General features: G+C 37.6%; 1 protein-coding gene across 2 annotated transcripts in view; it reads right to left on the minus strand.

Annotated features, from left to right (window-relative positions):
• The window catches only part of PIK3R1 (phosphoinositide-3-kinase regulatory subunit 1), a 60,147-nt gene that overhangs the window by 24,492 nt on the left and 21,333 nt on the right, over window positions 1-14,322 (minus strand). For both annotated transcript variants that reach the window (XM_014881390.2, XM_088157044.1), the window contains exons 3-4: window positions 2,208-2,300; window positions 824-898 (exon numbers count right to left, since the gene is read on the minus strand). In XM_014881390.2, coding sequence (XP_014736876.1) covers window positions 824-898; window positions 2,208-2,300 — 168 coding nt within the window. The remainder of the gene's footprint in view (window positions 1-823; window positions 899-2,207; window positions 2,301-14,322) is intronic.

Raw genomic sequence — 14,322 nt, forward strand, 5'->3', positions numbered from 1 at the left:
TCTCTTATTAACTTTGTTAATGTTTGCAATTATTAAAAATGCGGAGACTAAATCACTGTGTGAGTTTGCTTTCAACAAGATATGCAACCATTTTCATTTTCTACTTTATACTTTCATTGTATTTTTGCACTCTTTTAGACAAATGAAAGCTCACACCACACATTGCGCCCCAGCTTGTCAAGTCATGGTCAAATTCTTCTACTCTCATACTGAAACAGTGGTGCCATACCAGTACATTCTGGCCTGAAGGAGAAATTAAATATACCAAAAGAGAAGAGGAAATATATGTCAGGAAACTTGAATGGGTATGTGGTGTTAATGGTGCAGCTGCATTTTACTGTCTGAGAACTCAGCCTACAATATTAACTCAATTGTCTCTTTCACTCTATAGCTGGTAGATAATGGGCTGCTATTGACACCCCACCTACTGGACCAAAAAAATGCATCCCAGAACTGTATGCAAACAACTGGCCGTTTGTTTACAAAATAATGACCTGCAGCCTTTCAGGAACAATGTATCTTTACCTTGATTCTGAACAAAACATCTTGTTTTTTTCTATACAGCTAGACCATCAGTCTTTGAACAAGCGAGATGACAAGAGTTTAAAATAAATACTCTTGGAAAAAAAGGTGCAGTGGAGCCATGAAAAAATACAACTTGTAAAAGTGAAAAATACTTTTTGTAGCAAGTGTAAAAGTTAGAAAACTTTTTTACTTATATATGCCTTTTAAATAGTATATTATTGAGAACCAGCACATATGAGTGAGAGTGATCTGACCACAAATATCTGTCTAGTGCTTTAAGGAAGAGAACTGTACTTACCACATTCAAAAATTTGTCTTAATTCCACCGCGCTGCTTGAGCTTTGTGCTCCATACAAAGTTGAATACTCCAGACCTTCAAAACAAAATCAATGGGACACATTCAGGACAACATTAATATTTCAGTGACTGTTGCCCTGATGCCACATATTTCTCTTTTCTTCAATAAGTACTTACAGTATGAATTAACAACACTCTTTCACCTACAGAATGTGATTATTTTTTAAGGCTGTAAGACACCTCCTGAGTGCACTCAAGCTGCTGTGTCTGCAGAAAGAAATGGCCAAGGAAGATCAGAGATTCCAGTAGTCCCACTGGGAAACAGATTCACACTGGTGTCAGAGAAAATATCTGTATATATCAAATAATGTGTCTAATAATTCACCTGCATTATTAGAAGATACATCAATAAAGTGTTTTCACATGAAAGATACTGTTTACAACTTTGGTACATCAGTGAAAACAGAGAAGGCACAAGGAAAGAGACCATATGCAGCGATGCAGAGCACTGACAATTTAACACTATCAGTGGTGTCTCCTGAAAGCAGCAGTTCCTTATGCAACTGGTGCTAAATACTGGCCCTTCACGTTGATATCAGCAAGTTCCTACTCTTTCAGGACAGGATTATACTCCTTTAAAGCGCCAGAGGAGCATCTATGTCCCCAAGGACAGCAGCATGATTCTCAACAGAATAGCATTTTTGCTCTTGTTCCCCAGCTTAAGGCCCATAAATGAGCAGGACTCACTGAGCTGCCCCTTATCTCACCAGGACTATGAAAGCAACATCAGAGGAGGTGTCAGAAAGATAGAAATAGGGCAAAAGAAATATGACATCATAAAAGAAAGAGGAAAGCCTCAAAACGATGGAGAGACATCAGCACAGGAAAAGCAGATGACTGCAAAAAAAGCCATAAAAGCAACACTGGCTTATTATAGAGCAGCAATAAAGAATTGGCTCCTGAAGAATAAAACCAGCTCTCGAAACCTTTTCATATTTTATTCTTTCCTTTTTTCAGGACAAAACATTTTTTTTTCCTGCATGTCTGTTTATCCTACTCAATTTATGCTGGCATTTACATAACCAATTAAAGGTGCTTACTGGTTAGAAAAAACAAAACAATACCAAACCCTTCTCCCTTACCTTCCAATAATACTTATATTAATTATTAAATGCCATTTGAGGTAAGCTTCGGTTTTGTTCCTACAGTCCAAATAGCCTCTAATGAACAGAAAACATTAAACTTTAAAGGAGATTATTTTGGATGCTAAGTAATGTGATGCATTATCAGCTCTAGAAAGAGGACATGCCAGCTCTGGATCCAATTCTGCAGTCTTGGTTCACATTACCAAGAAAAAAACTTTGGTAGATCTTTCTTCAGCCTACCTTTCTTTTCAATTGTCTCTACTATCTTGACAAGAATCGGTGGAGCAACATCAGGAGGTGTAAACTGCTCTGTAAGGTCTGGAAGTGAAAAAGCTGTAAAAAAAAAAAGGAAGAAAAATAAGCCAAGCTGCAGATGAATGCAATTACTTGTATAAAAATCATGACGTGTAATGCAAACAGTTAATTTCTAATCACAGAACAAACATCCCACTTGTCAGGGCTATATGAGAAAACTCCATAGTTAATAAAAAAAATGGAATAACATTCTGACAATTGCATTTTTTACAGCATTTTCTTTCATAGACTTCAATCCTAGATTCACTCTCCATATCGTCTAGGAAAAGAAATCACAATAAAAGTTTGCAGTCTATGGATGTGCAGAAATACAATGCAAGTAAGGAAATAAAAAATCTTTTGGTCTGAGATATTTACATATGCTATGCATCAAGTGAAGGAGCTAAACACATAGCTGTCTGGGAGTGCCTGATCCCCTGAGTAAAACAGACCTAAAAAGGCCTGAAACAGCAGTAGAAACAAATATTTCACACTCATACACAAGCTCAGTAACTTCTGTGCATTTCAATTTTCAAGCATCATATTATTAACAGTATAGTTTACTTGAAGCAAGAATTTTCTTTTCTACATGGGCTGGTTAGGAATAAATAGCAGTATAATTGGAAAGGGACACTTACACAGATTCAAACAAAACTGCACACAGATTTTATACAAAGTCAGCTTTCATGCATTCTAGTTCCTTCATGGAGAGAACATACTCTATAAAGGTAGGTTCTGGCTCCATGTGGAAAGATCTATCTCTAAATACACAATTTTTGCCAAAAGGATAATTAAAAAGTTTTAGAATGGTCCTGTTTAACACTTGGAAACAAGAATATTTACATAAAGACATGAAACTAGTGCCAGAAACATCTGGCATAGTTTGATGGATTATGATGAAACATAAGATTAATCACTGAAGTAAAAATTGCCAGCTGCCAAAGCAATGGTGATCTCTGCTCAGTTAAACTCACCATGGACAAACAGAGAGCAATTCTTGAACACACATTCATAAAAGTGCCTGTATGGATATGTATAAATCCATATATGCATATCCCTCCGCCAATATTTTCGAAGACTGAAACAAAATTATGATGACAACTAAGTAGAAGGAGGAAAAAATCCCAGAAAATAATTTACAGAAAATTCTTAAAGAAAAAGTTTTAGTTAGCCAAAAGATATAATATATATTAACTGAGAAAGAGAGAGGATACCATTTTGGCTGGTAATTCACCCTATTTTGGATTACATGACTTCATAAAAATGCAAACAATTTTGCTGCAGTTTAATCCCAGCCAGCAACTAAGTCCCATACAACTACTCAGGCACTCTCTGGTGGCACACAGGTGAGAGTCAGAAGGCTAAAAGCGAGAAAATTAGTGGATTGAGGTTTAGATAATTTAATAAGGAACACAAAGGCTACACACAAAAGCAAAGCAAAATCAATTCTGTGCTATTATTCAGTGCAATTCAGTGGTATTAATTCAGTGCTTCCCATGGGCAGGCAGATGTTCAGCCATCTTCAGGAGAGCAGGGTTTCATCACTGGGAAGCCAAACACCATCACTTTTGTGCACTTTCTTATTCTTCCTCCAGATTTAATGCTGAGAACAGTGCTCTGTGGTATGGAACATCTCTGTGTCATTTGTGGTCAGCTGTCCTGGCAGTGTCCCCTCTCAATTTCTTGGGCACCCCATCTCCTCACTTGTGAGGTGGGGTCTGAAGCAGAAAAAGCCTTTACACTGTATAAACCCTGCTCAGCAATAATTAAAACATCCCTGTGCTATTAGCACTGTTTCCATCATGAATCCGAAATGCAGCCCCATGACAGCAACTATGAAGAAAATTAATTCTACCCCCATCAAAACCAGAACAAATTTTAAAAGCAGTAAGAGAGCAAGGAAGGGACAGAAGTTTGGAAATGTAGAGAGATGAAAGTGAAATGAAAGACAATGGCAGTAATGGAAGTGAAGCATACTGGCAAAAAGAAGGAAAATTATGGTACCATAATGATGGAAATACTTTCTAACCCATTCATAACTGAGGATAATAGAAAAACATCTGTTAGTCATAACAGTTTAACTTAGGAGGCCCAGAAGATAACCATTCAGGAGTCTCAAAAGAGTTGCCTTTGCAGATCTCTGGCCTGCTGATGCTTTTTAATAACTTGAGAAAATAAGAGCAATTCCCACAGATTCAAAGAGTTCTAATACCTGATCAGCACTCTGAAAGGACAAGTAACATGCCTACATGCTAATGTCATTATAAGTCCTGGGCAAAATAAAGAAAAACCTAAAACTAGGCTTATAAAATTCAACAAAAGACAGCAGACAGCACTGTAACTAAGGATCCTCTACACAGCTTTTTAAAGGATAGGTTCTTTCCTTAGTGGCATCTTTGTGAGCTGAAAAAGGCCAAAGAGTAGACATAATAAACTCCAAAATTCTGTCAGATAGTTTACTTAGTATAACACTCCAATTAAAAGCTAAATTCCACAAAAGCATGTCATATAGGTGTATTAATGCAGAACAAGCTACTCAGGGAGCAAATGGAATTTGAACTCTTTCCATCTTCAAATCACTTTCAGATTCCATTTGGAACATCTCTTTTACATCTGTTTCATCAATACAAAATGGGCTCAAATGGAAAATGCTGCACTCTAAGCAGTCTCTGCTGAGGCACACTGAAATACAGACCAACAGATTTGTAATATTCAAATCAAATAGTTCTTTTCAACCCCAAACTATGCATCTATGTTATGATATGGACAAATCTATTGAAATAATAAATCAAAGATTAGAGTAGTATCAAAGGGTATGCTATGAAAATATTCAGATTGTGAGATACTAAAAGACTCAAGAGAATGCTAAGGGCTTAAAATGGATCCCATGCATGGTAGCTGAGGAAGAACAGATTTTAAGAACACAGTTTACATATTTTTACCTATGAAAGTAACTTTCTGGTCCCTTAGGGAGCTAGTTACATTAAATTTCTCCCTCTTTCATAACACCAACAAAATTGCAACGTCTCTGAACAAAGATCATGTCTTAATTCCAGATGGAGGCAGCATGCAGCCACAGTCAGCAGTCTAAACTGAAACAGAGGAAGGAGACAAAGAAGGATAAATAGAGACAGAGGATGGAAGTCAAAACTGACAGACAGTTGAGCCTTATCAGGCTTGGCAGTTCAGGGACAGCCCATCCAGACTATTGAGCAGCACAATGCTTTCTTCCATTAATCAAATTATGCCTTGAAATGATAGCAAGACATCAACAAATACCTATCAACAAGGTCTATTTAGAAAAATAATTCCGATTTTCACTGAATTAGACTTTCTACATGAGGGATGGAGTCGAAGGAGAGCAAAGAGGAGAACCCAGGGTCAGGGGAAGATGTCAGTTTGGGAAGAAGCCGTCACAAGGTAAAGACAAGACAATACAGAAAACATTTTGTCTCCATGGGACATTAGGATGGTGCAGACCTAAAATTACCTAAGCAGAGAGGGCCTCTTCCTGATGCTCTAGGCTTTCATCTCAACTTTAAGCAGAACTTTAGCTTAAAACCAGGTTTGCATCATAATCTGTTACAAACATCTTTGTTGTGATTATTCATCAATGAATAGTATTCTTAGTTAAAGTGAAAGCCTTTTGGAAGCTATGCATTTCCCTTTATATTTACACAAAATCAGTACTATAGCCACAAAACGTGTATGCAATGAAAATGCGACATTGCTTAAAATGAAGTTTCCAAAACTTCTCTGTTAGCCTAAAATATGCATTAGGCATTCAGAGGATTTCTGATGTCTCTTCCTCTCTTTATCCCATTCCTTTCCAAAGCTGGAAACCTACCTAGCCAAAGACTAGACTTGCTGAATTTTTAGATATGACATGAGACATGTCAAGTGAACAACAATCCATTCCACAAATATACAGTCGGTAAAATAGATGTGTATTTGTCTGAAAACTCAGGTATTCACCTCTCTTTTACGCTCTACATCAAAAAGACAGAAACAACCGAGAGACACACAATGGCAAGTCCAAAACCAGCAGTTATCAGCAACACAAAAGTTGAATATCTTGACGGAAGAAAATACCTAAGTCACACACAGTTACAATGCTCAGCAATGTAGAAGAAAAACATTAACTTCATGGGCATGTCGAAGACAGCATGAACAAATTAAAATCTTTTAACCTCCCACCTGTTCTAGGATTTCCTACTCATTGTGTCACCTTCAATGTAATTAACACATAACATCATACTGACTTTTACTTCAAATTTCTTGACTTTTGCACAAAATAGAAAACTACGTTAATTTAAAGGCAAAAGGCTTCACAAGGCACATGTAGTCAGAAAAAAAACCCCAAAAAACTTAACAATACTCAAAGAACTGAAGTCACTTTATTACATTTATAGAGAAGACAACCCAATTTGGGAACAGTGCACTTGAGTTTCAAAATGCTGAGAGGAGATCTCAGAAGGTAAACTGAAGAAACCCACACCTCATTTCTGGAAAAAAAATATTTTTTTGCTCTAAGAGCCAGAATACAAGTAATGACTAAAGAAGACCTGATTCTAGATTAGGTGTACCAGGAGAAAACCCAGCATGCGTGCTAAGATTTGCAGTGCATAAGGAAAAATTTTAGATAGATCAGTTTTAGTAAAAGACAACTGGAAAAAACCTCAAATGCAACCTGATTTTAGTACCTGATTTCAAAGTTGTCTTTTTCTTTGCAGAACACTGTAGGGCAGCAAAGATGTTTGAAGAGCCAAATCCACTCTAAAGGATTTGAGCAACTTCGTAGATCCCTTTGATAAAATTCTGTATCAGTTTTTCATTTAAAGTGATATTTTCGCCCAAATGCTTCTGTTCTTTTTTTTTTTTCCTCCTTAATCCCAGGATCTCCAAAATATAATAGTTCTCAAAATTATCTTCCTTCTAGGTCTAGTAGTGGGTGTCCAGATAGTAAGGACGCTTCTGATGACACTCGATAAAAGCTGGATTTTCCACTAGCTCTATTTTTACCTTGCCACAGTGAGAACAAGTGAGATGAACCACAAATCAAGGGTTCTCTCCAACGTGAAAACTCTTCCTTCTCTCTGTTACAGACAGGACTGAACAGCTCTAAGGCAATGGCAATGTGTGGGAGATGAGAGCATACCTTACATTCAAAGGTTGCCAGCACAGCTACAAAGTGCAAGATGAAACCAGCACACAGCTGCACCTTTTGGAAGGCTTCTCAGTAAAAAGATATAGAGTTAGTACCTGGCAATGACAAGTGGAAATTTAAAGCTGCAATTTGGCTTCAGATGCTTCTGAGACATATCTTTCATTACTGCTAGAAGAAGAATGAAATCGAAAAACATGTATAATAAAACTGCTTAAAATGTACAGTACATGCCATGAAAGGGAGTTTAATTTCTAAATATGTACAGGAACTATATACTAATTCTACTTGAATTTAACTTTGAGTTAAGATTACTCCATGAATGTTCTTATTTTTCCAGAAATGGCATTAAAATTTGTGCACACATTTTGCTTTTGACGATAATACAGGTCTATATAAAAGTCTACTATTTGAGAGTTCAGGTCTTAAGATGATCATAATACTTATGGTGCATGCAGATATACTCTTCATACATGCAATTGTATCCACTAGCATAATGATTTTCTATAGCTTTACACATGTCCTAATTTGAAAGTCATACAATAACTCGAGACATGAAAGGTTTTACCAGCACTTAAACCAGATATATTAAACATAAGCATATTAATTAATGCAGGAGAAGAAATGCAAAGGTAAGGATCATGGTCAAGCAAGTTGTGATAATGCTCCAACAAGATTACCCAACAAACTGCAAAGAAATTATGGCTGCTCAAGCACCTAGAATACTTCCACCAGCAGCACCATCAGTACAATGCCTTACCAGCTGCGGACAATGGGGGGTTTCCTACATAGTTCAACACCCATGCTTGCTGTTGAAAATTCTGGGAAACACAGGAACTTACTTTCTTACTGAAATACTATTATTTCAGCAGTTATGTACTCCACTAGGTATGGGAAATAGAATTCAAACTATGTTCCAGTATTATCACCCATCTTCCTTGAAACAGAATCCGAATTTCAATAAGGATGCATAATGTCTGAATGCAACAGCTTATCAGTACACACTGTGGAATTCCAGTGAAGATGCACTGGAAATGAGGGCAGTTTGGCAGTTCTGCAGGGCCTTTCAGGCAGCAGTAGGTTCCATGTACCCCTCCAGGGTGCTGGCTGCTAGTGACCCCCACATCAGAGACAGCAGAGGAGACTGTTGGGAGCACACCAAAAGCCATGCCTGCAGAAACACAAGTTCAGACCCTGGAAAGGTGGAAAGCACTAGGAGGTACATCATCACATAGATGATGGCACAACCTGAAGCTTCTCATGGCCCTGTGGTGGCTGCTGGTACAGATGCTGAGCCTCAGCCATCCCAGCTCTCTCAGCACCTGCTGTAATCAGCTGGAGAAGAAAAGGCCACATGAGCTTCACAATACATCAGAGTGAAAGGAGCCTTACTGACAAAAAACTCTGAACTCTTAGTGAGAGGGAATTCTGTTTCTTAACAGTCTTAAAAAGTAATGGGTTCCTGCAAAAAGTTTCAGTACAACAGTATGAAAGACTAAAAAAACCCAATGAACTCTATCTCTGGAGAAATTTTCCATAGAGATCTGTGCCTTGGGTTCAGTGTCAGACCAACACAAAAGGTAAGTCTGGTATTACAATTAAATACCAAAGAGCAACTCACTATGAGATATGAAGAGCTTAACCTTGCCTTGACATTTGCATTTTCAGATAACCTAACAATATTTACCAAAAGAACAATGTTCAGAACTGCCCAACTGCCATTAACAAAAGGTTTTCACTGGTGAAAGATGAAAGACAAAAAGGTGAGATTGAAGAGAAAATGTTACTGTGTGTCTCAAATAAATCAAAGACTGCAATAGATAGTAAATTCAGCTGCAACTGTTGGTAGATACAGTTAAGACTAAGAATACCTCTTATTAGCCCCTACTGAGATGATTTAGTTTGGCTATATGTAAATGCTACTAGAGGCTGAAAACACCATTTAAAGTGTCAGGAGGAAGAGCTGTTCAGGGCTTAACTTTCTCCAGACCTGGCTTCAATAGAAAGATTTTAAAACACAACAGCATTCATAGAAAAATATGACAGAGATTCAAGCTTCCATAAATTTGACATATCATTATAAGCAGCTTGATAAGTCTGCCAACTATTACTTGTCCCTTACTTTTGTGAGATGCCATCAGTCAGGCAGGTTGCAGACTCAGAATATCACAGAAGTCTTGGCAGTAGAAAAGACTACATTCAGGAGAACTGAAGACAAGGTAAAGAGTATTGCATCACTAGAAAAAGAAACGGTCATGCCCACCAAAACTATGAGCCTTTGGGCTCAGAAGAAGTCCATTTATATGAAGGCAAAAAAATGTCTGAGACTCAAGATTTATTGTGATATGAATGACCTCAGAGGTATGAAAAGAAATAAGGAAATTATGCTGGCTGGTGATTTTAAATTTCCGGGAAACAACTGGAAAGCTGAATTAAAATACTACCATTTTATAATCCTTGAATATTATGTACCCAGGACAGTCTGCTTCTTCCACTGGCCCACAGGTGTTGGGTATGAACTGGAGGACAACGTGGTAACTTGACTTACATGTTCCCTGTTAACAGAACACTGAAGATCTTCTGAAGGAAATACAGATCTGTACTGAGAAAATAGTTTATTACATCTGCTGTCACTTCTCTTTTTACTCTGTTGTCAATGGAGGAACACCTGAATAAAGCAGAACTGAATAAAGCCTTTCAGGGGCATCTCAATGGCAACATTTAACCCTCACGGCCAAACAGTATTCTGGCAATACACTTTCAAACTTCAAATATCTTTGTAAAGCATTCATAATTCTGCTGTGATCCTACATCAGTAACACCAAGTGACAACTTATCCAAGGGGCTTATTCCAAAAGGATGACAATGGCAGTTCTCATGAGCATGATCTACTGACTCGTCAGTCCCAGTTTACTGCCCAAAAACACATCTCCAGATTCGTCTGTGTAAGGTAGATACTAACAACATGGCCAATACACTTGAAAAGGGGATCTCAAACTGACTTTTATAGAAAAATGTGCAAAACTTGTCACAATATTGTGGCACTTAACAGAATAAGGTGGTCATTTTTTTCAGAAGGACAAACACATCTATATTAAGATTGGGCCATTTATAGTCCAACCCACTAAATCTAAGAGGATCAGAATAAAAACGGAATATTACTTCATTTTATCCTACTAACACATAGTATGTCAAAAAGACATAGTTACCTGCATAAATCAATGCTGTAACTGAAACCAATAAAATACTTTGCCTAGATACTTCGCAGGGTTATCAGTACACATGCAAGCAATGCTCTGGTTGACAAAGTATCATGTGCATTGTGACTATGCAGGGAATTTTGGGGGGCTAGGAGAACCAATTCCTCTCTTCATCCCAGTTAATGAAGTTGTGCCAGCTGCACTCTCAGGGCTAAAAAGAACAAGGGGTGAAACAAGCCCTGATAAATGCGGATTAGTACAAGAAAATAATCTGTAAAGAATAGATGGCAGGACTAGGCAGAAAAAAGCTCTGATTTGATATTTAAAGTCTTACTTAATAAGATACCAATTCTCTGAAAAAAATACAGGACCTTTTTACCCTTCTCTATGACGAAAATGAATACTTGTCCTAGAGCTGCTGCATTAATCAACTAAGAATTTCTCTAAGACAAAGCAAAATGAAAGTAAGGAAAGAAAGAAAGAACAAAGAGATTGCGTCTGGCTTGAGGAAAGTTTAGTTGCAGAGATAAGCAGAAAAACAAAACCACAAAGCAAGTTAGTATAGAGAATTATATTCCTTTATTACAGTTTAATACTTTCAATTGTGGCTGATAATCATGTTTCACACTTATTAATTTAATGTTTCATAAAGCCCTGTTTCTATCATCAGTTGAAAGGGAAGTGATAATGTCTGTACTGGGAAGGAATTCTGTACATAATATTCTATCAGATTAAACCTCAATAACTTTATGAATTATGAGCTGTTGGACACTTTTCTCATCTGCTACAGAACATACTTCTTAGAAATAGAAGCTATAATTAAGACAACAGATGTTCTTTGTTGGCTTCATCTGAAGCCTGGATATTTTTTAAAAAGCAGCTTGTAGTTAAGACAGTATTCTGCTTCCCTCTATGGGCAAAGTCTTGCAATACTCTTTTTCCAAACAGAATTGAATTTAATGACTGCAACTATTTACAACTATTATTAGCATGATTAGAAAATATGAGCGATACTATTCTGAGGTAAAAAAAAGACATTAACTAAGTAAAATGTTCTGGCAGGAAGTACACTGCATTATAATACCGTACATAATGTATACATAGTTTTGCAAAGGAAACTCTCTCTCCCCCAAAAAGCAAAGAACAGATAAGAAAACCACCTGCGTATTCAACTCTTCTTTCAAGGACCTGTGAGATAAACAGAAAAAATAAAATAAAAAATAAGCAAGTAGAGGAAGCACTAGAAAAATGAGCAGAATAGCGTGTAGGTCAGCATAGACATAGTTGGAGCTGAAACCCAAGGAGACTAGCACTGGGACTTTGAGACTGCTGGCTTCCAGGATAGGCACATCTCACCTCCCTCACGTGGTCTGGAGCATTGGCACAGCTTGAGGCTTCCCATGCTTTTCTCAGGCGTGGCAGACCAGCAAGTAATTCTTTCTTATCCTTCACTCTCAGGGATCACCCCAAGCCCTGCGTGACATGCAGAAGCAGAGCAGAAGTAGTGTTCTCACATTCCCTACCATCACTTTAAATGGAAGGACAGGTTAATGTCTCTAAATAGAACAAGCCAGCATGGATTTCAGTGCACGATTCCAACGACAGAGAAAAAATATTTTAATAAGCCAACACCTGTTTTTCATGTCTTGTTGACATCTGCAGGTTCCCTGCCAGCAGTTTTCAGTCAGAGAGATATTAGCAGATGAGAGGTAAACTGTGATGTAGGTACCAAGTTACTGCATCACCATATGCAAGGAGATGATGGCAGAGATGACAGAAAGGAAGGAATGGGACAGGATCAACCAAGTAGCTGAACCAGTAAAGTGAAGAACTGCCTTGTTCATGAAGTGAGGCTTGTTATATTCTCTCCTCTTCCTTCAGGATTACTGTTCTAGGACTAGAAAAGAGCTGAGATCTGCAAGAATTTGAGTAACTCGGCCTACTCAGTTCTCCTCAGAGACTCTAAATGACAATTTCAGCTTCTGGCAGTGGTTTGGCATGAAACCATACAGGCTATCAAAAAGGGAAATATATAACACTGAATGTTCAAGTGTAGTGTGGATAGTGCTGGCATGAGGACAAACAGCACATTCCTCTGGCAGCTGCATCTTGTGACTTACTTATCAAGTTCCTGGTGCTTCAGTGTTACTATTGCCATTAAACATCCAGACTGGTACATAGAAGTTCTTATTAGACAAAATTTTGATAGTTCTCTAAACAAAAACTGCCTTACTGGTATTACGATTAACTAAGCATTCCCTTAGAATTATTGCCAGCTGCCTTCTCACAAACTACTTCATCATTCCCAAGGATATTTGTGCTATGACTTCTATTAACTTCTGCACTCTAGACTTTTTTTTTAAATAGAGCAAGAGTGAAAAATTACTAAAAATATGATTTATTGTAAAGTGACTAGATGTAAGTTAATATATTTACATGGTACTTTTGCTACTACCACTCTATAAGGAATGAGCAGCAAAGCTCCCTCTGATGCCTGCTATACTACACAGACACATTAACAAAACTATATTGTAAGAGCATCAAAACCACCACGAAGATCAAGAACTCAAAACTGAAGACCACAAAGAACTAAGGCTGCATGTGCAATTTCAGTTCATGCTTTCATCTCTTTTCATATAATAACATAGAATTTTCCCCATGAAATTACACTGCCCATTTCAGTGCACAAGGGATAGAGTGCTCTATCAGATAGAACTGTCAAGGAACAAAACTCAGCCGAAGAACTGAGCAATTCAGTACCTGGAATATTATCTAGATTGTAAAGGACACATGGTCATGCAGTAGCTTATAGTCTCCTGTTTATTTTCCTCCTCAAACCTGAATTTTCATCTCAGAATGGCTTCCTAGGTAAAAGTACTTTGGTCCACAATTTGCTCTTGGGCTCTTCTTAGCAAGTGGGAGAGGAAATACCTATTTGGTTTTTCCTGGAAACACCTGACACATAGGAGAGAGGCAGTCACATATCTTTTAAGGGAAGAAATGATGAGGTCGATCTCAAGAGGCACTTGAAAATGTTGGTTCTGGCCAACCAATGGAAAGTCATTGTGAGATTATTTCAGTGACCTCTATCAGATAAAATTTCATAGAGAGAGCAAGTTCGTGTGCTGGAACCATTTTCGTTTAAAAAGTAGTAACATGCATTTTCTTCTGAGTAGTCTGGTGCTATCCTACAAGGATTACTAACATCAATTCCCTTTCCACATATAAATGGTGATGGTTAGAAACAGTGCTCCAGCAGCATCTCCTCTTTGTAACCAAGACAGGACTGCGGATGAACCTTCACTGTCAGATACCATGGCTGCTAGAACATGGTTGAGAATGACCTGAACTATCTCTGGAGGATCCTTGATCCTTATTGCTGTTTCCTTCTTTTCTGGTAACATAAAGTTTCTTATTCAAGACCATCACTGGTTTGTGATAGTATCTCTGCTTAAGAAGCACATTTAAAGCATTATCTTTTTATTCAGTAATCATAATTCATAAAAATTCAGGGCAGTATGTTGTTGTACTCTAAAAGAATGCTTTGTTTTGTTATCTTTTTGCTGTAGAGAAACTAATGGGAGAAGAATGCCAACAAATCCCTGTCAAACTATCCATGGACAAGAAATCTAGAAGGAAAGAATAGGCTCTTCACAACTGCAAGAAAAAGATAATGCATATTACTATGCTTGAGAAG

Source organism: Sturnus vulgaris, chromosome Z (genome assembly GCF_052056855.1).
Source record: "Sturnus vulgaris isolate bStuVul1 chromosome Z, bStuVul1.hap1, whole genome shotgun sequence".
NCBI classification, from domain to species: domain Eukaryota; kingdom Metazoa; phylum Chordata; class Aves; order Passeriformes; family Sturnidae; genus Sturnus; species Sturnus vulgaris.